Here is a 27,651-nt window from a genome sequence, read left to right as displayed (position 1 = left end):
TCTACTTACATCCTAGCATGTTTTCTTCCATCTTTTTAAGCTGGGACTAGATAGCACCGGCCAGTTATTAGGGGTGCTCTAGGGGGCGGCGGAGGGCACCCTGTGTCCAGAAGTCTCCACACCTGCGCTCTCCCTGCTTGGGGCAGCACACCAGGTGAGCGACCGTCTGTGCAGAGGCGGCCGGGGGCGGGTGGCTCACTTCCGCACGCCGGGCACAGTGCGCAGAGATAGCCTCCTCGGCTAATGACGCCCGAGGCCTACAGCCCCGCCCACCGCGCGGCGGGCAGTTCTCCCTCCCAGCCCCGCCTTATTCCCCAAACCCCGCGATACCTCACCTCGGGTCCACCCTCCCAACGGCCTGTTCTAAGCCACTGCGCACGCGCCGTGAGGTCCACAACGACTCGGCTCCGCCCTTCTTTCGTAACTCTAGGGATCGCCGGGCCCTCCTCACCACAGCGCTGTCCCAGCCTTACTCCCGCCCTCGTAGCCCCGCAACAGGTCTCTGATTGGTTACCTGTCCTCGCGGTCTGCGTGGAGCGTGATTGGTCAGTGAGTCCGTCCAATCGGCGGCGGGCTGTCGGATTCAAATCCAGAGCGTTGGGCCCGCGGTCGTTGGCCTCATTGGAGTCGTTGCGCCGGCCCTGGGCGGACGTGGAGCTCCTTGCGCCCCGTTTCCTGCTCCTGTTTTCTCCTCCGCGCACCGGCAGGATGGCCCACAAGCAGATCTACTACTCGGACAAGTACTTCGACGAGCACTACGAGTACCGGTGAGCAGCGCCTGCCGGGGAGGGCGGCGCCGGGAGGTCAGAGCCGGTGGTCGGGACTCGGGGTCCCTTAGAGGCCTCCATCCGCCCGGACAGCCGCACTTTGTGTCGCGCTCTTCGGGGTTCGCAGGAGCTGGGGGGTCAGGTGGTGCGGCAGCGCCTGGTCCGGGGGTTGACGACCGCACACGGCGCTCGCCGGGTCCGGCGCTGAGGGGAAGTCCCGGGAGGGAGGTGCACCCGACGGGCATTGGCGAGTGTCTGTTGGGGTAACCGCAGAAGCGGTAACTTGGGGCGTTACTAAAGAGCTTCAGGTTGAAACCTCGAGGTTACCCTGGGAAGGGTTTTGTCCGTCCCTCGCCCCCCGCCATTACCTTCAACTGCTAATGTGTTTTGGCCTGGTTTGGGGCTTTTGAGGGATTTTGGGTTTTGAACCCTGAGATGCTCTAGAAAGTAGTGCCTACGTTAGTGTAACAAGCAAATGGATTATGGAAAGTAGGGGGTGATTACAGTTAGCTTTATTGTGTTGAGGCCGACCTGGGGTGTGGTTTCAAAGGCCTTTTCGCCGCTGGGTCCTACTGGGTTGGGACTAAAGCGTTGCATTCTGGGACACGGTCAAGATACCCAGGTGGGTAAAACCTATGCCGCCTTTGGCCAAACAGTGACCATGTTTTCTGTTTGCTGCCCTTTTCCGTTAGTCTCCAGCATCCTGTTTGAGACTCAGAGTGGATTCCCTAACCGCCCCCTGCCCCCAATTCTCTCACGCCCTTAGTATAGAAGTCTTCACAGCCGGAAAACTTTCTCTGGTCTGTTTTACAATTTAGTAATGCTTGAACTTGAATGTTCTAAACTAGGAAATCTCGTGGGTTTTTTCTTAGCTATAAAGTTTAATTAGTATCTTTACTTAGTAATTGTAACCATGTGATAAGTTGGCATATTCGGTGGTTATAGTAACCCAGAGCCTAGCTTGGGGATATCCAATAATCAACAGAAAGTTATTGTACTTCCTTCTAAGTTTGGCAAATAATTCTAAGTGTTTAGCATAAAGGTTTATAGGCTTGTATACATTCCTTTAGGACATACTGCCGGAGTGTGGTAGTTTTTAAACTTGGGCTATAAGTTGTACGTGTTTGAAAGCAACTGCTGGCCTGTCTGAAGTAATTGTTAGAATGTAAGTAAGGAGCTGGTTTACTACCCGCTGCTGTATTAGGAATGGAATGGAGAGCCCAGGAGATTTTATTCTGAAACCAGGTCCTCATTAAGTGGCTTTTCAAGCTTGCCATTCTCCCTCAGCCTTCCTAGTAGCTGAGATTATGGGTGTGTCACCACACATGGTTTGAGCATTCACCAACCTTTACAAAACAAGAGGAATTAGAGAGCTACTCTTGAAAGAGAATGTACTGATGATATAACACAGGTGTGAATCTAGGATGGTTTAGATAGAGTAGAAGTATGTGTGTTGGGTAGAAGCTTAGTGTTTTTGTCAGTGAGTGGGTTGTTGTGGGAGCCTGTCTTTTTTTATAGCTCCAGTTGTGCTGGAACCTGATGTGTAGACAGAGATCTGACTGCATCTGCCACCCAAGTCCTAGGAGTAAAAGTGTACACCACCATGCTCACCATGGGAGTCTGTCTTTACAGAAGGAAAACTGAGGATTTCTTTCTCTCTGGGTACTTTTATAAAGTGGTAATATGTGGCATTTTTTGTTTTCCAACAAAAACTAGGTTTTGGAAATAGTTTTCCTTAATGTGGTCAGTAATAAAATACAGGTAGAGTCATCATGTGAGTTTAACACTACTTAAAAATTTACGATTATAATCCGACGCCTGGTGAAGTGCAACCTGTTGACATGACTTAGGTAGAAGCAACTTCTATCTGAATATTTGAGGCTATCCATAGGAATATAAGATCACAAGATATTTTGTACAGTCTTAAAAATTAGATGTTGAGGATGAGGCCTTGAAGGTCTCCCTGGGTTACACAGACTCCCATCTCAAAAATAGTACAAGGTGCGCTGAAATTTGGCAACCCTTCTTGCCTCCACTATGATCTAAGCAGTATTTCAAGAATGAGTGGTAACTGGTATGAGTAAGAATATTTATATAGTTGCCTGGAAATGTTTGAGGGGAGTGGACTGTGTTAGTAAGCATAACTATTTTGTAGTCATTTACCTTATGTCATAAAGTTGTTTTAAAGATTATTTGCATTGGAATAATAAGCCATATCCTAAAATCTATGTTGTAGACAATTTGGTGCTTAGAAAGGATTTTAGGGGTTTTTTTTGTTTTGTTTTGTTTTGAGACAGGGTTTCTCTGTGTAGCTTTGCTCCTTTCCTGGATCTCTGCTCTGTAGACCACCAGGTTGGCCTTGAACTCACAAAGATCCGCCTGCCTCTGCCTTCCCAGTGCTGGGATTAAAGGCGTGCACCACCACCGCCTGGCTGGAAAGGATTATGGATTGAATTGTTCCATGTCCTACAGAACTAAATTTACACACTCTGTCATCTTACAGCTTATTGGTCAAAAAAATTGCTAATTGCTGATTTTGTATAAACTTAGTACCAGAAAGGGTAAAATGAGGCTGACAATTAGGGTTTTAGAAAGAGATACTTTGTGATAATTAAGTGCTCTATTCAGGCAAGGGTACAGATTTGTTTGTACTTGTTAGAATTGTATGTATTTGTTTTGGCCCTGAATCAAGGCCAACAGTTTGCTGGAACTGTTGGCTTCAAGCAGGAGCCTAAAGAAATGTCTCTCTATGGTCTGTTGGCCATTTCAGAAATTTGGAAATCTGATGGTCAATTCATTAGAAAGAGACAAACTGGCTGGATGTTGTACACGGTTCTGTAATTAGGGTGCTTGGGAGCCTAAGGCAAAAAGATAGGGAGTTTGAGACCAACCTGCCCAAAAGTAGAATGCGCCCCACCCCTACCCCCATGAAACAGCTGAGTCACTGGTGTAGATGTGGTGGCTGATAAGTAGTAATGGTATTCCAAGTATAATACTTCTACATTACTGATTTAGCTTATTGTTCACTAAATCAAATGTTTAATCTGTTACCAAGAAAAAGGGTTATTGTGGGTTTTCTACATAAAACAAAAGGAAAAATTCTGTGTTCATCTGGGTTCAATCCTCAGCTCCCCCCCCCAAAAAAAAGACTTGTACTTAGTTAGGTGCCTACCTTTAAAGTTCTGGAACTGATTCAGTAACTTACTGGGAAACTAAAGATCTGTAGGAAGTCCATGAGCATGAGTTAGTATTTTGGCTTTTAATTCTGAAGCATAAAGCAAACTATGGAATATATACAAGAACTTGTATCTATTACAGATCTAGTATTGCATAGCAGAAAATACATTGTCTTAGTTTATCCATTCTTCTGCGCCCTTTATTAAAAGTTTAGTAATCCCAGATTGAGGTGAAGGTGATAACTAATCCTAGGACTAGACTCCTTCCTTCCTCCTTCCTATGCAGCTCACTTTTATAATTGCCTCTGGCTATCCAGCTACCATCAGTCTCTCCAACAGGAGACTGGGTATATTTTGAATATACTTTTCAGTACTTGAATATTTTCTGCCTATATTTTGTAGACCAAGAGTTGTTTTCATAACCAAAAGTTGTAGGAGAGGGTGACTCTATTCCTGGAAGATTCATCAGTAGTAAATATTCTGTTAGAAAGGTAACCCTAAAGAATAAAATGCTTTTAATTTCTGTGCAGCTTACTATTGGCCTAATAAATACTTGAACATAAGCCCTCAAAAAAAGTATAGGTTATAGGGAATACCCAAGATTGATACAAATAGTATTGTAATCCAGAGTTGCTTTAGAGAAATGACTTCAAATTTTCAGTATCTTAAAAGGTCCCTGTGTAAAGTGATAATGGTAGGAAAGACACAGCACTAATCTGGCTGAATCTTTTTTAACAGGCATGTCATGTTACCCAGAGAACTCTCCAAACAAGTACCAAAAACTCATCTAATGTCTGAAGAGGAGTGGAGGAGACTTGGTGTCCAACAGAGTCTAGGTTGGGTTCATTACATGATTCATGAGCCAGGTAAGCTTTGCTATAAAGTACTAACTAAATAAAAAAATAGTTGTTGAGGGTCAACTTTTTAAAAACCCAAACATTGAGTGTTAACTAAAAGTAATAGCTCAACTATTTTTGTAAATGACCGATTCCTTACTCCCTGGATAATGTTCTGTTTTATAGTAAAATGATAACAAGAATGAAAGTAATGCTGGGCAGCGGTGGGGCACACCTTTAATCCCAGCACTTGGGAGGCAGAGCCAGGCAGATCTCTTGAGTTTGAAGCCAGCCTGGTCTACAGAGTGAGATCCAGGACAGGCACCAAAACTATACAGAGAAACCCTGTCTGGAAAAAAACAAACAAAAGAATGAAAGTAATATAGTATCTACTTGTAAAGATGACTTACTTAATTAGCATAAAACAAGTGTTTAAATCCTGTACTTATATGGAAATTGATGCAATTAGATGTGAGTACATCTTTCGTTAGCCCTTTTTAGGGAATTGTCTACCATATTAAGGTTAAATGAGATAAGCATATAAACAAATTCTTCCTGTATCATAAGTTTCTTATTCTCTGGGTGTGGTGGTGCACACTTTTAATTCCCAGCACTTGGGAGGCAGAGGCAGGGGATCTCTGAGTTCAAGGCCAGCCTGGTTATAAATCTAGTTCATAGGCTGTTACACCCTGTCTCAAAAAAACTTAAAAGTATCTTATTCTAGTATGGTATTAACCAAAAGTTTTCTAGACATTAAGTAGTAAACGACACTGAAGCTTTGTGATCTTAAGTTCTAGTTTGGAACTATCAATTAAGAACTAATGCTGGAAACAAAATTTGAAGACATACACTACAAAAACATAAAATTAAAGCTACCTTTTTATACTTGTAAAGAAAAAACAGTATTGTTAAACTCTTGGGTCTGTTAAAACTTTCTAGGGATTATGACACATATATTTCAGAGTTCAAAGATTCTCCCTACTACAGAAGCAATGGATCTGTATCTATCTAACTATAGATTCCTGGCCTTCCTCATACTGAATTGGGAGGTATTGGGTGAACTCTACTGGTCCAATTATCTTTATTTTTTGGGATTAAAGTCTATGTCCTTTCTTAGCTAAGTGCAGGGATTACAAGTATACCACCACACCTTGCTTTCTGGTGGCTTGTGTGCTGAGATTGGACCTTTGTACTTGCTAGGCAAATACATCCACCACCATATATACCATATACCACCACTCTACCATACATATATATATCCAACTTTCTGGTGATTTTTCTGAAGTGCATTAGCATGAAATCCAGTAGCTACTTTGAGATGTCCTTTTCTTAAAGAGATAGCATTTCTTTTACCTGGAAATGAGATTTTACAGGTAGAAACCATCTCTCCAGAGTAGGCTAATGATTAAAATAGTGGAGCAATGTTATTGTAACATAGTTTGCCTGTGTTCAGTGTTTATTATTTTGAGACTATTTTAATCACTTCAAATAGTGACGTGTTGGCATGAAACTTATGATAAATATTTCCTTTCCACAGAACCGCATATTCTTCTCTTTAGACGACCTCTTCCAAAAGAACAACAAAAATGAAGTACAGCTGGGATCACCTAATCTTTTTCAAATTTAATGTATATGTGTATATATGGTAGTATTCAGTGAATACTTGAAAAATGTACAAATCTTTCATCATACCTGTGCATGAGCTGTATTCTTCACAGCAACAGAGCTCAGTTCAATGCAACTGCAAGTAGGTTATTTTAAGTTGTTAAAGATAAATTTTCTTGTAGTTTTTTTCTTAATATAAGTAGTGCTGTTTTACTTTACCTGTTACTTTTGTTAAATAAAGTTTGTATGTTGCATTTATCACTGTTGTTGAAATTAATTTGACTTGAGTCTTTGAATAATTTTACCCCTGGAAGAAATAAACATACTTGAAAAAGAAATATCAAGCTCCAAATGATGGGATTACTGGGGATATTTAATCCAGAGTCAAAATAGGTTTTCAGGTTTATTGATATTCTATTTCCAAGACAGCTGTCTGCATTGGTTGTTCCACAATGTCTACAAAACACTAGTGGTTTCAGGGAGAACTGTTTTAAGAAGCACTGAAACACCATTTGTATGCTTTTTTTTTTTTTGTTTTTCGAGACAGGGTTTCTCTGTGTAGCTTTGCGCCTTTCCTGGAGCTCACTTGGTAGCCCAGGCTGGCCTCGAACTCACAGAGATCCGCCTGGCTCTGCCTCCCGAGTGCTGGGATTAAAGGCGTGCGCCACCACCGCCCGGCTTTTTTTTTTTTTGGTCGGCCAAGAAATTAAGCACAGACACATTAGAAATGTATAAATGAATGGCGAGTAACATACATACGACCCTGATTAGATTAACAAGGGTGACTTTGGTGTAAGTGGTATGTAACCCTGTGGGGCCTACCTAAACAAGAACAGGAGCTGTCTGGGTATCTTGCTTCCAATAAGGGGCTAGTGTTCTCTGCACTTTGACTCCAGGCGACTTTCTTCTGTCCTTAGAGCTCTTCACAGTTCTTAGTTTCTTTGTGGTGCGTTTTGCTGAGCCTCCTGTTCTCCAGAGGCAGCACCAGTTTCTCAGACAACTAAACACATTCGGCCCTTGTGTAGTTGGGGTTTCTAAACCTGCCTGCCGGCACCATGCTTTGACATCCCATCTTGCCCTAGATTGCACACTGCCAAATGTTCCTGGCCTCCCCTTTCCTCCATGAGCCTGCATCACCTCAGTGAGGGCCTACCTGGGCCGCCCAGAGCCTGGCCTGCCCCCTGATGTCCCGTCCGGAGGCCCGGCCCAGGAGCAGAGCTCAGCTGCACCCTTAGGCCTGCCAAAAGCACCTCTGTTCCCACATGCGGCCCCGTCCACCCGGGACGCTAAGCACTTCCGGCATAAAAAGGCTTCCGTCGCCTTCCGGTGACGTACATCCCGGCGCTGCCGCCCCAGTAGGCGGAAACGTCGAGTCGTTGGTTGGGCCCGCCGCTCGCTTCACGGCGCGGGCTCTTCCGTGGCCGCCATGGCGTCGGAGCGGCCGCGGGAGCCCGAAGGCGAGGTAAGGGGCGGGCTGCGGGCCTAGGGACACGCGCGGGGCCACCAGGGCTGAGGTCGGGGCTGGGCGGCTCGACCCTCCCACGGCTCGGCCAGCGAAGTGATGCCACAGAGGCCACCTACCGCCCCGGATCCTCAGACCCGGGTCCGCCCCCTGCCTGACCGCTAGATGGCGCAGCGGCGGGCGCAGAATTCCGCTCTAAATTGGCCAAACAGGGTAACGAAGTCAGAATAACCGTACTCCGTATTGCAACAAAGCTCAGTTTTGAATTCCAGCGACTCACGGGCATGAGATGATTTTTTTCTTCAAAGGTTATATTTGGTTACTAAGTATAAATTAAATATTTGGTGCTTTTTGTTGAAAAATTAAATGTCAATAAATGTCAGCAGTGTGTTTTAAACTACAGTTTTGAGCATTCCTTGGGTGTATTTGGCTACAGTAGGTCCAGGATTCTTATGTATCTCATGTATAAAGATGAGAGAGGTAAAAATGACCGTTTCCAAGTTTAAATCCCCAGAATCATTCCAAGTTGTGCTTCTTATTACATAACAATGTTGGATTTGCTTCGACTTTAATTCAAGGTCAGCATTTCACTTTAAGGTCCAGGAAACTTCTTTTTCTAATTAAAAAAAAAAAAAAAAGCGTTAGGGAGATACTGTTGCCAAAGAAATTTTTGGCTTTGCTGTGCACCTTGTAGTCAGCATTGGGCCTATTAGAATAAAGCACCTTTGATTTGGTTTTTGTTTATCTGCATTTAGTGAATCTCAGAGTGTTATAGCCCAACCCACCCTTTCTTCCTCAGGATAGCATCAAGTTGTCAGCTGATGTCAAACCATTTGTCCCTAAGTTTGCTGGGCTCAGTGTGGCGTGGTCAGAGTCCTCCGAAGCATGTGTCTTCCCAGGCTGCGCAGCCACTTACTATCCATTTGTGCAGGAGTCACCGGTGACTGAGTATGTATTTTCTGAATGCCTTGCCTTATGAAAAAGGATTATTTCCTGGAGACAGTGGTAATCACATACCTCCACATATTCTGAAACACTCATATTAACATCTTGTAGAATAGGAAAGGAGGTTCTTCAACCGGAAGGATCTGAGTCTATAGGTTAACTCTATTCTGTGCTATAAAAATTCAGTCAAGGAGGACAGAGGCTACTGTACTTCTTAGAAAGTGTAATCGCAGGGTCCATTTGTCCACAATTAAAACTATGGATGCCCCTCAGCAGTAAACGCTTGCCATTCATCAGGCCCTGGGCTTGATCCTAAGAGCCACCAAAGCAAAACTGAACCAAACAAATTCACATTTGTATTGGAAAGAGGAATAGTAAGAAGAAAGGGTAAATGGGAAGGGGACAGAGGAAGGGTCAATGGGAAACATGCCAGACTGGACAACTTACCAAGACCCTTTCTCAAAACAAAATAAAAAAATAGGCTTTGAGCTATAAGCTCCATGGTCCGCTCTTGCTGACGTACACGCGGCCTCAGGTTTAACCCTCAGTCTACTGAGTGATTACTAAGGTGCCCATCTGTGTGACTCCTGGCCTCTGTGCTGTCAGATCCACTTGGTACTCCGGCCCTCACAGCACAGTGTAGGATGTGGTGGAGGCGTTCAGAGGGGAAGGGTCCTGAGGTCCTGGAGAGGACTGTACAGGCTGCAGGGCAGCTGCTCAGCAAAGGGCAGGAAGGGCCTTTTGGCTCTGAGTCCCGGGCTGCAGAGTCGTTGTCAGGTACTTGACCAGCAGTAGGGTGCAGGGCCGTTGGCACGTGTCCTACTGTGCTGGCGTGGTGTGTGAACTTATTTTTTAACTTTAAATTACCTTTTGTGGTGGTGTGGATTCAACCCATGGCCTTGTGCATTTTATGAATGCTGTCTCCCTTTGAGCTCTATTGCCCAACCCTAGTTCATTAGTTTTAAACCGAAAGTCAGCAGCAGCCTTTGCAGGAAGAAAAAGGTTCTATTTGGCTGTATGTATGTTTGTGCATGCACATGTGTGTTGTGTATGTGTGGTACAGGCACAATCATGCAGAAGCCTGGGCTTGATGTTGAGAGTCTTTCCCTGGTCTCTTCTTCCTTTTTTGAAACAGTTTCACTAAACCTGAAGCTCATCTGTCAGCTGGACTGGCTGGCCAGTGAGCTTCAAGGATCTGGCCTTCCCCGTTCACGCAGACTGCCATGCACTCTTTTCACAGGCTCTGGAGACCAAACTCCCGTCCTTGTGCTTCTGTGCAGGCACCTTACTGACTGGGTGGGCCGTCTCTCTAGTCCTCATTTGGTTGTTGATAGGGGAGTTTCCAATGCTAGAGTAAACGACCCTAAATAAATATTAGAAAGTTTAAATTATTGTCTTAAAAAAAGATGAAAGTCCTTGGTTTGTGTTATGAAATCTGCAACTGAAATTTACACTTTTTAGACAAAAAATGTATCCTGAAGACATGGCCTTTGGAGCCCCTGCATTTCCAGCGCAGTACGTATCTTCTGAGATAACACTGCATCCATTTGCCTATTCCGCTTATGCCCTTGACTCTGCACAGAGTGTTTGCTCAGGGCCAGCCCTGCAGTATGATTACAGCCAAGCACAGTGTCACCCAGGCTTTCGGACAGCAAAGCCCCGAAATGAGCACATGTGCCCTCCTCCTCAGGAAGCAAAAGGTGTATTTAAGGTGAGGCAATGCTGTGGTTTTATGGTGTCCTGACATTGATCATTTGATTGAGATGTAAGATGTTAGTATGTGGCGTGATATTTAAGTATTGCTTACCTTTTTGTGATAATCAGCCTTTTTATAAATGGTTTGGTCTATTCTTTCCTTAAATGCTTGACTTGTGAATACTTACTGGTTGGCTGTATTAAAGTTTCTTTCTCTGTGGTAGTAGTTTTCTTATTTCATACTTTTTTTTTTTTTAAATCTCTCTTGCAGAAAAAATCCTCTGATGAGAGAAAAACATGTGACGGGCAGAAGTCAAACAGCAGAGGGGCTGACAGTGCAGTGCCATCTGAGATGAGACCAGCTAGAGGTCCCTGTCACCTCTCCACTCGTGCTGAGAGTGGTTTGAAACCAGGTGAAACTAACAAACTCGTAGAATGCCAGTCTGTCCCACCTTCCCCAAACAGTACCATTCCTGTGGGCTTGCTCATCATGACTGCTCCAAGAAATGTGCCCTGGAGCCTGGCCCGGCTGAGGCCATCAGACGTAGTGTGGTTTCTAGACATCATTTCTCTCGGGCAATAGTGGGGGGTGGGAGGGGTTGTTACAGTGTGGTGTGTGTTGCGCTGTGTACTCAGAAGGTTTCATAGCCTATTAGGACCACCAGATAGCATGCAGGTGATGACCTCAAGGTTCAGAACATGCTCTTAGTATATTCTTTACACAGTGTGTGTCCATGCTCGCTCCTGAACTAGTTTCTCCATTCTGAAGGAGCACTAAGTAGTGGGAAGACTTGACTCTAGTTAAAATCCCATTCTAAAGAGTACCAAACCTGGGCACTTTGGTTATTGGAGATTACACAGGCATTTCCCAGCTGGAAAATTGCTGTTTCCACCTGGCTGAAAGCTTGGGAGTCTACCTGGTACCTGTGTTGTTTTTAGTTTCCAGACCAGGCCTTACTCTATAGACCAGACTGGCCTTGAACTTTCTCAATCCTCCTAGCTCAGCCTCCAGAGTGCTGGGGTTATTGACATGTACCACTATATTTAGGAAAAGCTTTTTCTATGATCTCTTATTCCCCGGATGCATCTGTTCCTCCTATAAATCATCTGCTAGTACCGTTTGACCATAGACACAACTATTCCTTTTCATTTTCCTTTTTAAAAATTACTTATTTTTATTTTATGTGCATTATTGTTTTGCCTGTGTGCATGTCTGTGTGAAAGTGTCAGATCTCCTGGAGCTGGAGTCACAGGCAGTGGTGAGCTGCCATGGTGGTGCTGGGAATTGAGCCCAGGTCCTCTGGAAGAGCAGTCAGTGCTCTCAACTGCTGAGCCATCTCTCCAGCCCTCACAGTTATTTCTATAATTATTTACAGCTTTTGCTTTTTTTGTTGTTGTTTGGTTGTTGTTTGGTTTGGTTTGGTTTGGTTTTGAGACAGGGTCTCACTGTGTAACTCTTGTTGTCTTGGAACTCACTGTGTAGATCATGCTGGCCTCGAACTCACAGAGATTGATTGTCTGCCTCTACCTCCCCAAATGGATTAAAAGTGTGTACCACTTCACCTGGCTTACAGCTTTTTTGTGTGTGTGTGTGTGTCTGTGTGTGTGTGTGTGTGTGTGTGTGTGTGTGTGTGTGTGTGTATTTAACCAAGGTTATGCTCTTAAACATGTAATTCTATCACTTGGTTTATAAATAAATTTTTCTATTCTCATCTACTCTGCTCATGAACTACCTGGCACATGAAACTGGAAATGTCAGCGTTAAATGTACTAACTTTGGACTTACAATTTGATGAGGGACTTCATGGAATGGCACCTATCTCACTATCCACGGCATTGAAGTATGGGAAAGAGCATGAAAGCTTTATACAGCAGTCTCCATCCACTTTGCTCCTGCAAATGGGAACGGGGAAGTTAATTACTTACAGGAAGTCTGTGAGACTCCCCTTAAGTTTGCCCAACTCAAAAACATGAGTAATTAGATGCTCAGCTGTGCAGTCAGGCTTGGCAGTTCCACCAGCTTTAAAGTTATTCCAGAAATGTGCATTCCGGTGGATGCCACTTATCATTTGTATCTAGCGCTGCAGTAGAGGTTAGCAGTAGGACCGAGCTGGAGTGTGTTAGCAGCAGCCTGTTGCATCCACCTGCTTCTCTAAAGTTCAGGTTTGAGTGCTAATGAGCAAGCTGTATCCTGACTTCTATCCCAACTTTTCATTCTGTAATTACAGATGGTTATCACAAACGAACAGACCGGAAGTCCAGAATCCTTGCAAAAAGTGCGTCTACCTCCAAACCTGAATTTGAATTTAGCAGGTTGGACTTTCCTGAACTGCAGAGTCCAAAGAACAGTAGTATACCAGAGACACAGAAGCAGCCCAGGTGGGGGCCTCTTGGCTCTGCTCCCAGTAACACGTCTCTCCTGGGAGGAGTAGGCAAGCCGGTTGCAGAGATGGTAGAGGTGAGTGGAAGGCTTGTCTGTCTCAGTTCTCTCTGTCCTCTGCACATGCCTGCCTTTGTGTTCTGTCACTGGAAACACTCTGTATGTTAAATCCTGCTGTGGGTTGTGAAGATCACATTGCAAAGGAAAAGGTACTGGGGAGAGGCCTTGGCTTTGCACTTGGCCGACCTGATTATACCAAGATTGTCACATCTGGAGCTGCTGTCTCCAGAGAGTCATCTGATGTGCTTTCTTGAAACCTGGGAGCGCAAAGCCAAGTGTAGCGCCTCAGGAGGAGGTTCTGATAGTCCATTCAAAGCAGCCTGGTGAGGTGACTTGGCATGTTGTCCACTGACCTCCAGGCACGCACGGTGGCTTTTGCATACCACCTCCCCCACACACATAAGTAAATGTGTGGAATTTAAAAACTGAAGTACTAATATTTAAAACTTACCTTGATACAGCTTCTGAAATGTCTAGACTTTTTACCTATATCTCAGTCTTATCTCATTAATAACAGTAAATGAGTAATGAGTGGTTACTACAATGGGCTCAAAGTTTTAGTCTACCAAATTAAAGCATTTTGTTTTCCAAAGACTGACTCATAATTCCAGGGACTAAAAAGTGGCAGATTATTTTGTTAGTTACTTTTTCTTGGTATGACCAAGATACCCGACATAGGAGTGAGGGAAGATTTGTTAGGCCTCGGTTTCAGAGGGTACAGTGCACCATAGTGGAAGGTGTGCTGGGCATGGAAGGCGGTGGTCTGTTCACTTGATATGGACAGGAAACTGCACATCTGAACCAGAGCAGCTTATAACCTTCAGAAAAGTGACCCTGTTCCCAACATTTAGTTTCTATGTCCTAAAGGTTCCACAGTCTCCTAAAACAGTGCCACCAGTTCAGAGGACAGTGTTCAGCATGTGAGCCTCTGGGATAACATTTCAGATCCCAGCCAGAAGTTAAATCCGTGAAATGATTTATGGTAATTCCTACCCAAGGGAGAGAAAAGGGTACCCGACAGCACGGAAACAAAGGAAGATGAAATATAAACCCCGCATATTCCCATCCCCTCTTTATCAGGAAGGGATCCCCTCATGTCCTTGGCATTCTCTTAGGCACCTATCCAAAGAGCTAAAGGCTTTGCAGTGGCTGATACATGAGAAAATATGTCATTCTGTTGCCTTTCCTAGGTGTGGACCCTTATTGTATTATCACACAGTGGTTTGTTAAGAATGTGCACAGTAAGGCAGATTAGTGGCTGTATGAAATCATAGTTCAAGTCATAGTTTATCTAGGCCATATGTGGCTGCCGCCTGGGCCTCTGCTGAATTCAGCAGTGACTATTTGGTGCTTCTGTAAGCACCTCAGAATATATAGGGTACTGTGACACTGTAACAGGGACAGATAGAGCAGCAGGGAGAGACTGACCACCTGTGTAAAGGTCACCTGTTCATAGTGTCACATAGCTGAGCATAAGAATGAAGTGAAGTTCTTCTGTTAATGGAAGAAACTTTACACACTGCCATACTATCCTGAGTTACAAGTAAGGACCTTTTATTCTTCTAAAAGCCCCCTTTTTCTTTATATCACTAATATGTGTAAATTACAGGGGAAATGTTTAAAAAAAAAAAAAGTAATTGGGAGCTGAAGAGATGGCTCAGCAGTTAAGAGCACTGGCAGCTCTTCCAAAGATCCTGAGATCAATTCCCCCGCAACCACATGGTGGTTCACAACCATCTATAATGGGTTCTGATGCCCTCTTCTGGCATGCAGGTGTACATGCAGATAGAATACCATATACATAAAATAAATCTTAAAAAAAAAAAAAAGTAATTATTTGAAATACCATGAAGCACTATGCTGGCACTTAATCTTTTTATTTTGATTTTTTAATTTTTTAGTTGTGTGTGTGCATAGAATTGTGCATGTGAATGCAGGTGCATCAGATCCCCAGGAGCTGGAGATGTTTGTGTGCTGCCTGCATGGGGGCCAGGCACCTAACTCAGGTTTTCTGCAGTTGCTGTATATGCTTTTAACTGCTGCGCCATCTCTGCCCCTCTGCACTCAAGCGTTTTTAAAGAACGCTGTGCACAGTGGGAGGCTGTGGGACAGCTCAGTGGCACAGGGCTTGCCAGGCAGAGTGAAGACCTTAGCTTGAACCCCCAAAGCAGCGAAAAAGCCAGGTGCAGCTCATGTCTGTCATCCCGGGGCTCTCCTGGGGAAATGGGCAGCAGAGACAGAGTCACCCAAAGCTTTGGCCAACCAGTCTGGAGGAGGTTCCCGGTGGTGAGCAAGAAACCCTGTTTCAAACATTGCAGGACAGGAACCCAAACCTGAGGTTGTCCTCTGACCTCTCCATAGCCTCAGCCACATACAAGATTTCTTAAAATTCCTCTAAAATAACAATGATAATACACAGTGGACGTAGAAGAGAGTTTCCATTAGGCATATGCATGTGTGTTCTTTTTTTAATGTGTATTGGTGTTTCCCCTGCATGTATGTTTGTGTGGGAATGCCAGATATCCCAGAACTGGAGTTGCAGGCAATTGTGAGCTGCCATGTGGGTGCCGGAGATTGAACCTGGGTCCTCTGGAAGAGCAGCCAGTGCTTTTAACCACTGAACCATCTCTCCAGCCCCCGCTTGTATGTTCTTAATATTTAAAATCCTTGGGGATCTGGGCCGTGGTGGCTTGCGCGTTTAATTCCAGCACTTGGAAGGCAGAGGCAGGCAGATCTCTGTGAGTTCAAGGACAGCCAGGACTGTTACACAGAGAAACCCTGTCTTGAAAAACCAAAAATAAATAATATATATATATATATATATATATATATATATATATATATATATATATAAATAAATAAAATCATTTGGGGGCTTTTTTCACAGTTTATTAAGTATTTTTTGACAACAACTGTTGCTTTTGAATCTATCCTATTGCTACCTATAATTCATTTAAACCATCTTGAATAAGTAAGTTGCTTGTAGTTTTCATTGGTCTTTGTGAGCTGACAGTTATATTTAGGAAAAGCACAGGTCTTTTGTTTTGTTTTGTGTTGCTGAGGATAAGCGCAGATACTGATAAGTGATAGGCAAATGCTCACTTGCTCAGCTATACCCCTAAGCCTGGGCTATGTTCTAATAATTATAATTTAGGTTACTGAACATACTGAAATTATAAAACGGCAAATAGATAAATTTGTAAAGTATATGACCCCAAAAATCATCTAAAATTTAAGGGCTGGAGAAGTGGCTCAGGAGTTACCAGCACTGGCTGCCCTTCCAGAGAACCTGGGTTCAATTCCCAGCACCCACATGGCAGCTCATTTACATGTACATTTACAATGAATCCATCTGCTAATCACTCTGGTGTGTGTTTGGATGTCCTTGCATCCTGCACCACCCATCATCTGGTGCCCACAGTCAGCCTGCTTCATGAGAGGGCACAGACTTTCTTAACTTTTCAGATGTTTTATTTTGATTTGATGGATTTTTTTTTTTTTTTTTTTTTTTGGTATATGAACATTCATTTTAAGACCATTGAGTTTTAGAGGGTTTTTTGTTGTTTTTTGAAACAAAGTTTGTTACGTAGCTCTGACTGTCATGTCCTTGAACTCACAGATCCGCTTGTCTCTGCCTCCCAAGTGCTAGGATTAAAGCCCTTTGCCACCACACCCAGCTGGACGATTGGTATTAAGAGCTATAGATATGTAAGGATACTGTCCTGAAAAGCTGTTTATGGGGTGTGTGGGTGTATAATTTGTTTATTTGGTTTTTTACATTTATTTGTGAGTGTATTTGTGGGCATACACCACCACATGTAATATTTTTATTCACTGTTGATGGTATATAAAAGTTGTATGTTATTTAAAGTAATATAATGTAGTTAGATATTTGGAATTTTTTGTTTATTAATCAAGACAGGATACCTCTTTATAGCCCTGACTGTCCTGGAAGTAAACTAGGCTGACCTTGAACTCAAGATTTTTCCTACCTCTGCCTTCTGAGCACTGGGATTAAAGGCATGTGCCACCACACATGGCTGATATTTGGAATTTTTAAGTAGCATGTTTTTATAGATTTTAAGAATTCAGAGAAAGCTGAATTTAAAAATTAAGTGATTCCTTTCTGTTTGAAACAGAAAGCAAGTAACAGGCTGGGTTTTGTGTGCTTTTTTAACTGGACTGTTTTAGAGCAGTTTTAGGATCACAAAATGGAGAGGTAGGGACAGAATCATATACTGCTTGCCCCATTCATCCCCAGCTTCCATGTCAGCCCGTCTTTGTGGTGTCTTACAGTTATGCAACTTCATGGGCATACTTCTTACCCCTGGCATTCCTAATTAACATCTGGGTCAGTGCAGGTAGACAGACATAGATTGACATGTGTCCATCATTGTGTTGTGAAGAGTAACTTCACTGCCCTAAAGATCTGTGTTCCACCTGTTAATCTCTCCCCAGCACCTGGCCATCTGTCTCTTCTGGAACATGGAAAGTCACATGTTCTGTAGCTGCTTTCCCTTGATAATATGCACTGATCTGTGTTGTCAGTTCAGTTGTGGGCCACTACCTCCCCCCCCCCCCCCCCCCCCCCGCAGTGGCCTCATATGGAGCCTCCCCAGCAATAAACGAGCATCCTGCTGCTCTGCATCTCCACCTGAGATTGTCACTGTTGTATAACTTGGCCATTTTAAAAGGTGTACAATTCTGTATTGTTGTAAATGACTTTTCCCTAATCGTGGCTGGGCTCTTTTTAGGGTGAAATGGTGAAGAGCAGTCACACAGCTGGAGCTGTGACTGATAATGCTGCTGCCAGTTCCCCTTCATGTACCCGAGGTAAGAGTGACCACAAAATGCTGTTTTCTAAGCACATTTCACACCAGTGTCATTACATGTTGTTAGCTTTGAAGCTGCCTTTAAGACAGCTAGTGAGATTTTAAAAACTAGCATCAGTGTTAGTTTAGAATATAGGAGCCCATATCCATGACTTGGTGTAAAATAGGAGGCCATATTCTAAATGAACAGAAGTCTTGGTAAATGAGAATTTTATAAATCCCAAAATGAGGACCTCTTTCAGAACTGTGTGATGCAGTATGCTTTTAAAATGTCAGAGTCCTAGAGCATCTGTATATTTAAGTGGTAACTGTTAATATTGGCATTATTCAAAATTAAATCAAATTTTAAAACAAATACTACTTTATGGCCAGGCCTGTAACCCAGCATTTGGCAGACTGAGGCAAGATGATTCCACAAGTTCAAGGGGTGCCTGTTCAGCAGTAGTTCTGGGATAACCTAGTCTTCACAGTGAGACTCTGTCTCATCAAACAACAGACCCTCCACTTAAAATAATAAATGCATTGCATTTGAAATCAGTTTGTTTTTATAAAAAAATTAACCTTTTCCATAATTAAAAGACTATAGCTGGAGAAGCCTTGTTTGGCACTTTTTTAGTATATAGCTCCGTGAGTCCAGGTTGGCATTTGGCTCTTCCACCATTACTGCCGTGCAGCCTTCGGAGCACCAGAGTCCACTCCTTAGAGTTAGAATTAGGGAGACCACTGGGCATTTCTCCTGCCTGGAAAATGGTTGTAACTTGGTGGGCTTTCAGCAGCCTGACCAGGCAGCCAGGTATTCGGAAAGTGTTGAGGGGATCGTACTTCTGAGGTGGTTACAGAAGCTTGTCCTAGCAAAAAGTCCAGACCATTCCTTGGTACGTGGGCTCTTGTGTTCCTGGGTTTAGTATGGTGCATCCCAGGACAGTTCTTCACTGCCAAGGCTGTCTCTGTAGCTCTGTAGTGTGGGTCAGGTGGCTGACAGGCTTTTGTCATCTCTGTGGTGATGGATGTCCTTTTGTTTGATGTATATGTAGAGCTTCGTGGGCAGCTAAGGAGTAGCTTTAGTGTGCTTACATTGTGTTGTAGTGTGAAGTAAGTTGCCAGTCACTGTGACAGCACAGGCCTGCAAATCCTTGACTTCTGCTGTTAAAGGTACAGAGCAAGGTTAGTAGGCCCAAAGTGGGTCTTCACTCTTTTTATTATGTATACAGCATGTATGACTGCAGGCCAGAAGAGGGCACCAGATTTCATTACAGATGGTTGTGAGCCACCATGTAGTTGCTAGGAATTGAACTCAGGACCTCTGGAAGAGCAGTCAGTGCTCTTATCCTCTGAGCCATCTCTCCAGCCCGGTCTTCACTCTTTAATTCTGTGTTTGCCACATGAATATTTTGTGGGTTGTTGTTGTTTAGCCAAAACTTTTTTGCCTACCTGTCTGTATCCTCCAAATTAAGAAATATAGGTAAATAGTTAACTTATAAGTTAAAAGGGAAGAGACTGTGCGTGCACTCTTCTCGAAGAAAAACAGGTAGAGTGAATGCTATAGTCCTGGGGGTGTTCTGGACAGTCCGTGGATACTGTAGTCCTGGGGGTGTTCTGGACAGTCCGTGGATACTGTAGTCCTGGGGGTGTTCTGGACAGTCGGTGAATACTGTAGTCCTGGGGTGTTCTGGACAGTCCGTGAATACTGTAGTCCTGGGGGTGTTCTGGACAGTCCGTGGATACTGTAGTCCTGGGGGTGTTCTGGACAATCGGTGAATACTGTAGTTGTAGGGGATGTTCTGGACAGCTAATTGGTAAATGCTATAGTCTCTTAAAGTGCCACCATCATTTTTGTTATGCTGTGAAAAGTTAATTATCACAAGGTGCATTTTTGAATAATCAAGGGATTCTTGTTTACTGTTGAGATTGTTCAGTAATTGCGGTTATCTTTCAGCAGAGTTCTCTTGGACACCAATGGGTTATATTGTTCGGCAGACAGTGTCTTCAGGATCAACAGCAACAACTGAAAACGTCACTTCTGTGACGAATCTAAAGAAGACTGCTTCATCAGCCAATGCTAAAACTGTTAGTGTGCCATCTGAGGCTTTTTCTTCAGAGCCTTCTTACAATAGGGAGAAGTGTGTTCATCCTGCTACAAAGGTATGCACCACTAGAGACAGGATGGGGCTGGGGGTGGTGACACTTGGGGGGCTGAGGTGGGAGGATTGTAAATTCAGGGGCAACCTGGGCCACAGAGTGAATCCTTGTCTCCAGAAATGCAGTTAAGATGGTTAAGTGTCATGGGCTGGGAAAAGAATGGGCAGTTAGTGCTTAATGGTGACAGACTTGGAGAAAGCTCTGGAGTTGCCTAGTTACAGTAATGTGTGCATGGACGTAGTGCCACTGACCTGTGCACTTAAGCATGGTTGGATGGTAGAGTTTCTGTTGCATGTAGTATGGGGGGGGGGGCGACGACATTGAGGTGTGCCTCGCTGCTGAGTCTGTGGATCTGATGTGGCCCCAACTGGGCCCTGTAGCAGGAATCTTAGAAGGTCTTATTAATAAAATCAAATCTGAGCCAGGTATTGGGGTGAACTGGAAGATCAGAGATACAGAACAAGCCACAGCTACCTCACCTCGTCGGATCCTCAGCTGGTCTTGTTTCCTCAGACTGGAGGCCTCTAAGTCCTCATCCAGAATTGGGTCTCAGCTGAATTGCTGCTCAAAAGCCTGAATGCTTAACCAAGCCAAATGCTTAACCAGGCCAAATGCTTCTTGTTTCTGGTCTTCACACCTTATATATCTTTCCTTTCTACCATCACTCCCTGGGATTAAAGGCTCACTTTCTGGGATAAAGGCATGTGTCATCTCGCCTGGCTATTTCCAATGTGACCTTGAACTCACAGAGATCCAGAGGGATTTCTACCTCTGAAATGTTAGGATTAAAGGTGTGAGTGCCACCATTTTCTAGCCTTTGTATCTAGTGGTTATTCTGTCTCTGACCCCAGATAAGTTTATTAGGGTGCACAATATTTTGGGGAACACAATACCACCACAGGGCCCCTTCTTTCCCGACTCCTCACTGAGAGTGCTGCAGTCTATTCCATACTAATCAGCCTGAGATTTGTGGACGTGAGCCTTGACAAGAGAATAGGATGTTTGTCAGGAAATAAGAGAGCCTTTCTATGTGAAAGGAGGTGTTTTAAAAGACTACAACCATGTGGAGTGTTTATATTTTTATTTGTTGAGAGAGAGAGAGAGCGTGCCTTGTACGTGATAGTACTCTACCGTGGCCATCCTCACAGCTCTTGAATTCTTTAAAGAAAAGATGCTGCCCTAAGTTTATGCTCTGATACATAGCTGATGCATCTTTTTCCTTCAGCATTTTTCAGTTGCATTTAAAGAACTGTTACATGTACCATTACATGTAATCATAGTAAAATAATTGAATTTCAGATTTTGTGACCACTTGACACAATACTAATTCAGTTTACCTGTTGTAAGACAGGATTTCAGAATAGATTCCCCCACCCCCTTGAATTCATGCAGTTCTTTAAAGAGTCTTTTGTTTTGTTTTGTTTTGAGGTGGGGTCACACATGGTAGCTCAGACTGGCATGGAACTCACAACAGTCTCCAAGAGCTGGGGTTGCAAGTGTGAGCCCTTGTGCCTTTTTTTTTTTTACCTTCTCCAGTGACCTAGTACAGTTAGCATAGCAGCCTTCTGTCTAGTTATTGGTTGTAGCTTCCAGGTTGCTATCTAAGCCAGTTTCCTAATACATAATGAGGGATCTGTGCCCTATAGATGAACAGGTTTTTATTGAGATTTTTTTTTGTTTTTTTTTTTTGTTTTTTTAAGGAAGGAGGGTCTGCTTTGGCTCAGAATTGGAGGGTACATCATGGCGGGAAGGGCATGGTGGCAGGAGGGATAGGTGGTTGGTCACGCTGCATTACAGTGAGGAAACAAAACATAATACAAAACAAAACATAATACAAAACAAAACATAATACAATCCCTTAAAACTGGACTTTTTCACTTAAACATTAGACGGTCCCTTTGGGTTGGTAAGATTGTTCATTGTTTCTGTAGCTGCTGAACTTTTCTCCTGATGGGTGAACTCTCTTAGGATAGGGTAGTTCTGAAAACATCCCTGTGCTGAGAGCCTAGCCTAATGGGAAAGGCTGAAAGTGTGATGAAAGTGTGCAGGAACAGAATACAGCAGAGGGGTGGTGCTCTCAAGAGAAAACTCAGCAGTCACCAGGCAGGTGGAGGAGCCAGCTAGACCTGAGCTGGGCAGACAGAATGACCAACCCTAGCCTGGTATAAGTATAAGAGCCCCAAACTAGGACACAGCAGCCTCAGGCAGGAGCAGCATGTTGTGGGGCCTGTGGAATTGGGGCCAGGCTGTGGTTTGTTCAGAGGCTTCTGGGAGTCTGATGCGAAGCAGATGACAGAAACCAGCCTTGCTGGCAGGAATGGGACACCTGGAGCAGCTCTCTAACAGCCTGACTTCTCAAGGTGAGCACTCAGTCATGTCCAGGCCCTCAGGTCTCCAGAAAAGCGGTATGCTTTGTTATCATTTTGTTCTGACACAGGTCAAAGATTCTGTTAAATACCGTAATATCCCACAGGTTTTTCTCTGTGTTATTATCTAGGCCAAAGCATCACAAGGAGGTGAACTTGAACAAAATGAAACCTCAAGAAAGAATAAGAAAAAGAAAGAAAAGTCTAAATCAAATTATGAAGTCCTGACAGTTCAGGAGCCACCAAGGATTGAAGTATGTATTTACTCTGAGCTTGTGTGGTGCAGATGAGGTTTTCTTAGATTGGGCTCACACTGGCTTCTGAATTGAAGATCTCTGATGCCCCCTTTAGTAATCTTTTTCCTGCTTCTAAAGATTTTAACAATCCTCCAGCATGGTAGTGCATGCCCCTGCTCCCAGCAGTTGGGAGGCAGAGAGAGACAGGAGTATTGCAGAGAGAGACAGGAGGATTGGGAATTGGAAGTCATCCTCAGCTACGCAGAGAGTTCAAGAATAGAGGATAGCCAGGGCCACTTGAGAACCTCTCAACAAAAAAAGAAGAAAGAATAACATTACCTGTCACCTTTTCCTCCTGTTCCCAAGCTGTCTCCTTGCAAACTCTTAGTAAGCTCATGAGTAGACGAATGGTCGAGAGAACTGACTGGAGTTTAATAGCTACTGTTCCACACTCTTCATGTTTCCCCTCTGTTCTTGTCTTTGCTGTGTTACTCACTGTGCAGAGCCAGCTTTTATAGGCCTCCTTTTCTTGTCATGAATCCTGGGAAGTGCTTCACTACTGAAGGGAAATGTAGAGCGCTATAGGTTCCTTGTAGACCCTAGCCAGGAGAATCCCATGCAGTAACTTCCAGGAATATTCGTTGTTGTCCTACAACGATCCTTGTATTCATGTTCGAATACACTGAAGAGCCAGCCTGAGTTCTGACTGCATTTCACACTGGCCTGTTTATTTTATTCACATTCCCCTACCAGACTTGGAGCCTTGCTCTTTGTGCAGGCACAAGATCTTCCAGGACTAACTGCCCAGGACATTCCCACAGAACTGGAAAGGTCATTTCCAGAAGTCTTGGAACATTCCAGAATAACAGTTAGGTGTAGAGCGGAGTGTTGCACTTAGGCCAGTGAACTGGTCATGCTTCTGCCTGTTAATTCCCACATGACTTGATCCCAGGGCACCCCAAACGGTGACGGAATTCCAACAAAATGGTGTGATTTTAAAAGTTTTTGCAGGCTTATTGCCTCTGTCTGTTTATTGCCCTGTTTGGCAGAAGTCCCCAAATGTTTAAATCTGCTGATTTTGGATTTCTGAATTTCTCTGCTTTTAAAGAACAGGTCTTTTGATAGACTCATGTTAAGGAAGTATGGTCAGTTCTGGGGGCTCCTGCAGTACCTAGGTACTAGACAGCCATCCCTCTGGATCTGTACAAAAGTGTTAGAACTATGGTCTTAAAACATGCTCTAAGAGTTAGATCAAGTTGGAACTTCCATGGTAGCATTGTGGAAATGTGTGTAATCACCCTTGAGAACTTGGGTGGGTCTTAGAGAAAACGGTGTGAGTCAAGGAGAGCTTGTGTGCAGCTGCTTATCACCCATGTAGGAAGCTGACGGTGTGCTTTCCTCAGGATGCCGAGGAGTTCCCCAACCTGTCAGTTGCCTCTGAAAGAAGACACAGAGTAGAATCACTGAAACTTGAAAGTAAACAGCAGGTGCAGGTAAGTCTCAGATTCCAGTCACTGTTGCTTTTGGTGTAACTGTCCTGCTGCCCAAACTGTTGAGAGAGTCTGCTCTCCAGATGTCTTCATGGAGGGCTTCTTCTGATGTACTCTCCCAGGGAGAACCACTGGATCACTGCTAAGCTTAAGCAGCCCGTCCTTTTGTAATGAGACTTGGTAGCTACAGTTGCTGTCAGGAGGGGGACACACTACCCAGAAACGAAAGAGGGAGCGCTCTTCTACCTACCCCGTCAGTACTGAGCCAAGGGGCCATTCCTCCTTGTACCCTTTTCAGTCAGTACAGAGCTAGGCAGGCCAGAGTTCTAACCAGGTAGCCTCACACAAACACTTCAGTTTAGGGTTTTTGTTTGAGGTTTTTGAGACACGGTCGTCTCACACTGGAGCTCAGACTGGCATTGAACTTGGAAAAGTCCTTCTGCCTCAGCCTCTCAAGGGCTGGCTGGGGTTACAGGGACATGCCATTCCCATCTTCACAGACTCCTGTAGCCAAAGATTTCACCTAAGTTTTGATCTCTTACCTGTCATATATGCTGTTAAACCACGTTGGAGATGTAAATAGAAATAGGAGGAATAACCAACCACAGTAATAATGGCAGGCAATGTGAATTTTATAATCTTTTAATCTGTTCATTTTATCTTTTTATTTTTGCAAAATGTAAATCATGGTGTGTAAAATACAGTATTAGGAGTAAACTTGTAAATTTGTACTTTATAGAATGACTTTAAAACTGGTGGAAAGAAGAGCCAGATTCCAGTGCAGCTGGACCTGGGGGGCATGCTGGCAGTGCTGGAGAAGCAGCAGCATGCCCCCCATGCCAAGCCGTCCTCCAAGCCTGTCGTGTTCTCAGGTAGGCGCCTTTGCACCTCAGCACTTTCCTTCTTCACGAAAGCCACTTATCACTACAGAGGGTGCTGAGATAAACATGGACATGAGTCTGCTCACCCCATAGATGGAAACAAGCTCAAATGGACTAGTGTGGTCTTCATAGGGAGTTCTGGGCTAGCCAGGCCTACATGGTGAGAGTCTTGTCTCAAAAACTCCCAAATACATTTAAATATGGTCTTTAAGAATCAAGAACCATCTGTTTAAAGTTAAAGAGGTATCCCTCTTAATCCTGCCATGGGTTCCAGGCATGGAGGGTTCCAGGGTCAGGCTTGCAGAGCAAGTGCTCATACTGGCTGGCCCAGTCCCCTTTCTATGATGAGATTCTGTGGCAGAAAATCTCTTGTGAGGTGCTGTGTTCCCAGGGCCTTCCCTGCATTCTGCATGCATGGGTGAATCCCCCTTGTGTGTCGGGGTAGGGTGGGGATATTGTCTAAGTTACTGTTCTGTGGTATAAAGAGACACTTTGACCAAAGCAACTCTTATAAAAGTATTTAATTGGGGCCTTAACTTAGAGTTTTAGAGAATTAGTCCATAATCATGGGGGAAGCAGGCAGACATGGTGTTGGAGAAGTAGGTGAGAGCTTTACATCCTGATCCACAGGCAACAAGCAGAGAAAGACACAGGACCTGTCATGGACTTTTGAGACCTCAAAGCCCACCCCAGTGAAACTTCCTCCAGAAAGGCCACACCTCCTAATCCTTCCCAAGCAATTCCATTTAGCTGGGGACCAAACATTCAGATATATGAGTATATGGGAGCACTTCTCACTCAAACCACCACAGGCACCACTAGAGACAGGGTACAGTCAGTTCTAATGGGACTCTCCTCTGACAGGTCTGTGGATGTGCAGATATATGCACATGTACTGGAGACTTGAAGAAGATATTGGATATTATCTCTTACTCTGTCCATTCCTTTTGAGGCAGGGTTTCTCCCTTTCCTTCTCAGCTAGGCTGGAAACTATCAAGCCTCAGCTGTCTTCCTTTCTGATCCCCTTGGAGCTGGGATTACAGATGTGCACAGGATACCTGACTTGGTACATGGGTGCTGGGATCCAAACTGCAGTCCTCATGATTACAGAGCAATCATTCAAATGCTGAGCCATCTCTCCAGCCCCTTTGGTTTGTTGATAAGAAATTTATAGAAGTTAAACTTTTTCAACTGTACAATTTAGGAGTCTAGATGAGGGGCTGGATTCAGCAGTACCATTAGGTGCCAGGCAAGCAAGCAGGTGTAGATAGGGGCCGCCTAGCCATATGCCTGTTCCAAACACCATGTGAGAATAAGGCTCTGTAGATGCAAGCTGCTGTGCTGCAGAATGAGAAGCCACCTAGAAAAGATAGTGTCACCAACCTAGACAAGTTGTGTAGGTGACTCAGGTATTGTATGAATGAGGTTGGATGGATCAACACTAGTTACTTTAAGATGACACTCCATAAATGAGTGTCCAAGACATGCTTCTCGGAACAAGGTGGTGGGCACATGGGGGTTTATTGCTTACCATTGCTTTTCCTTTGGTATTTTAGAAATCGTAAAATCATCTAGGGGGGTTAAGGGGACTGACAGGAGCAGGGAGGGGCAAGAAAAGGGAGTGTGGAGGAGAAATATGCTCAACATATGAAATTAGCCATGTTAACAGGCTATAAAACATGAAGGGAGTAGAGTACAGAAAAACTGTTTCCTTGGAATAGTGCCGTGGCAGGAAGTGGGGAAGAATAGGAATGTAAACCCCAGTGTTGAATAGTTATCAAAGATATTGATTGGAGAGACCAACTGTCCGTGGTAGGATTCAGAGCCTAAACATGTCCCGAAAACTCAAGAATCCACTAGAAGCATGACTAGAATTTTATAAGAGCCATTGTAATATAGCTAGACAAACGGGGTTACTAAGAAACCAGTAAACAACATGTACAGGAGGCAGTACCAGCTAAGTGTGTGGGGATAAACACCTTCCTGGGAGCCACCAGTAGTAAACACAAACCACCTCAAAAATAGCACAAATCAAGCAGTGTGATCCTTGCAGTTATAGACAGACCTTCCCAAAGTGATCCCAAGTAAATACCAAGTAAAGAGTAAATACTGTTTGGAATCCATGCCTGGGAGAAGGTGTCAAAGGGGGTTTGACAAAGGCCAGAAAAGCTGTGGATCAGAGTGTGCATGGGAGAGGCCTCCAGACCCTCAGCCTGCTCTGAGCTGGCCAGGCCTCCAGGCAGGGCCCTTGTGGCTTCCCTATTGTGTTGCAGTTGGAGCAGTGCCGGTCCTTTCCAAGGATGCCTCCTCGGGTGAGAGGGGTCGCCGCTCCAGTCAGGTGAAGACCCCACACAACCCCTTGGACTCCAGTGCCCCCCTAATGAAGAAGGGAAAGCAGAGGGAGATCCCTAAGGCCAAGAAGCCCACCTCACTGAAGAAGGTATGTGGACTGTTTCCATGGAAGCCGAGTCCTGGAAGACTGAGGAACTCTGCACTGTGCCTGCCTCTCTCAGCCCTTTAGCTTTTGGGTGGTTCTGGGGATTGAAACTAGAGCATTGCTTATGTAGGCAAGCACTCCACCACTGAGCCATATCCCAAGCCCACATCTGTAGATGTAACCAACCGTCTTATTAAATAAGAAACACAGAAACAATGTAAAAGAGAAAGCCGAGAGGTCAGAGCTCAGAGCTAAAATCTCACCCTTCCTCCTGCTGTCCCAGCTTCGCGAAAAGAGACCTACTTCCTGTCGTGTGTTGTTCTGCCTTCTCATTGGTTGTAAAC

The 27,651-nt window shown here is 44.3% G+C and overlaps 2 protein-coding genes and 1 non-coding gene across 6 annotated transcripts in view; all 3 read left to right on the top strand.

The window, feature by feature from the left end:
* The first annotated feature begins 532 nt into the window (after positions 1–532).
* Positions 533–6,642, top strand: Cks2 (CDC28 protein kinase regulatory subunit 2). The gene is made up of 3 exons (XM_028863809.2): positions 533–767; positions 4,682–4,809; positions 6,317–6,642. Exons 1-3 carry the CDS (start codon positions 709–711, stop codon positions 6,367–6,369), a joined length of 240 nt encoding a protein of 79 aa, XP_028719642.1. The 5' UTR covers positions 533–708; the 3' UTR covers positions 6,370–6,642.
* LOC114689551 lies at positions 3,444–3,580 on the top strand. The gene has a single exon (XR_003733931.1). It is a non-coding gene; the product is annotated as a small nucleolar RNA SNORA2/SNORA34 family (small nucleolar RNA).
* A 1,097-nt stretch (positions 6,643–7,739) lies between the features above and the next one.
* Positions 7,740–27,651, top strand: part of Secisbp2 (SECIS binding protein 2) — a 28,197-nt gene continuing 8,285 nt past the window's right edge. The window contains exons 1-11 of one of the 4 annotated variants that reach the window (XM_028863806.2): positions 7,740–7,846; positions 8,646–8,794; positions 10,253–10,502; positions 10,758–10,899; positions 12,715–12,944; positions 17,681–17,759; positions 19,698–19,900; positions 22,395–22,517; positions 23,903–23,992; positions 24,729–24,861; positions 27,144–27,310. In XM_028863806.2, coding sequence (XP_028719639.1) covers positions 7,811–7,846; positions 8,646–8,794; positions 10,253–10,502; positions 10,758–10,899; positions 12,715–12,944; positions 17,681–17,759; positions 19,698–19,900; positions 22,395–22,517; positions 23,903–23,992; positions 24,729–24,861; positions 27,144–27,310 — 1,602 coding nt within the window. In that variant the 5' untranslated portion in view covers positions 7,740–7,810. Of the gene's footprint in view, positions 7,847–8,645; positions 8,795–10,252; positions 10,503–10,757; positions 10,900–12,714; positions 12,945–17,680; positions 17,760–19,694; positions 19,901–22,394; positions 22,518–23,902; positions 23,993–24,728; positions 24,862–27,143; positions 27,311–27,651 lie in introns of those variants that run through there. The other 3 variants (XM_028863805.2, XM_028863807.2, XM_028863808.2) reach the window with 3 other exon arrangements.

Source organism: Peromyscus leucopus, chromosome 5 (genome assembly GCF_004664715.2).
Source record: "Peromyscus leucopus breed LL Stock chromosome 5, UCI_PerLeu_2.1, whole genome shotgun sequence".
NCBI lineage: Eukaryota > Metazoa > Chordata > Mammalia > Rodentia > Cricetidae > Peromyscus > Peromyscus leucopus.
This window is presented reverse-complemented; position numbering and strand designations above follow the sequence as displayed.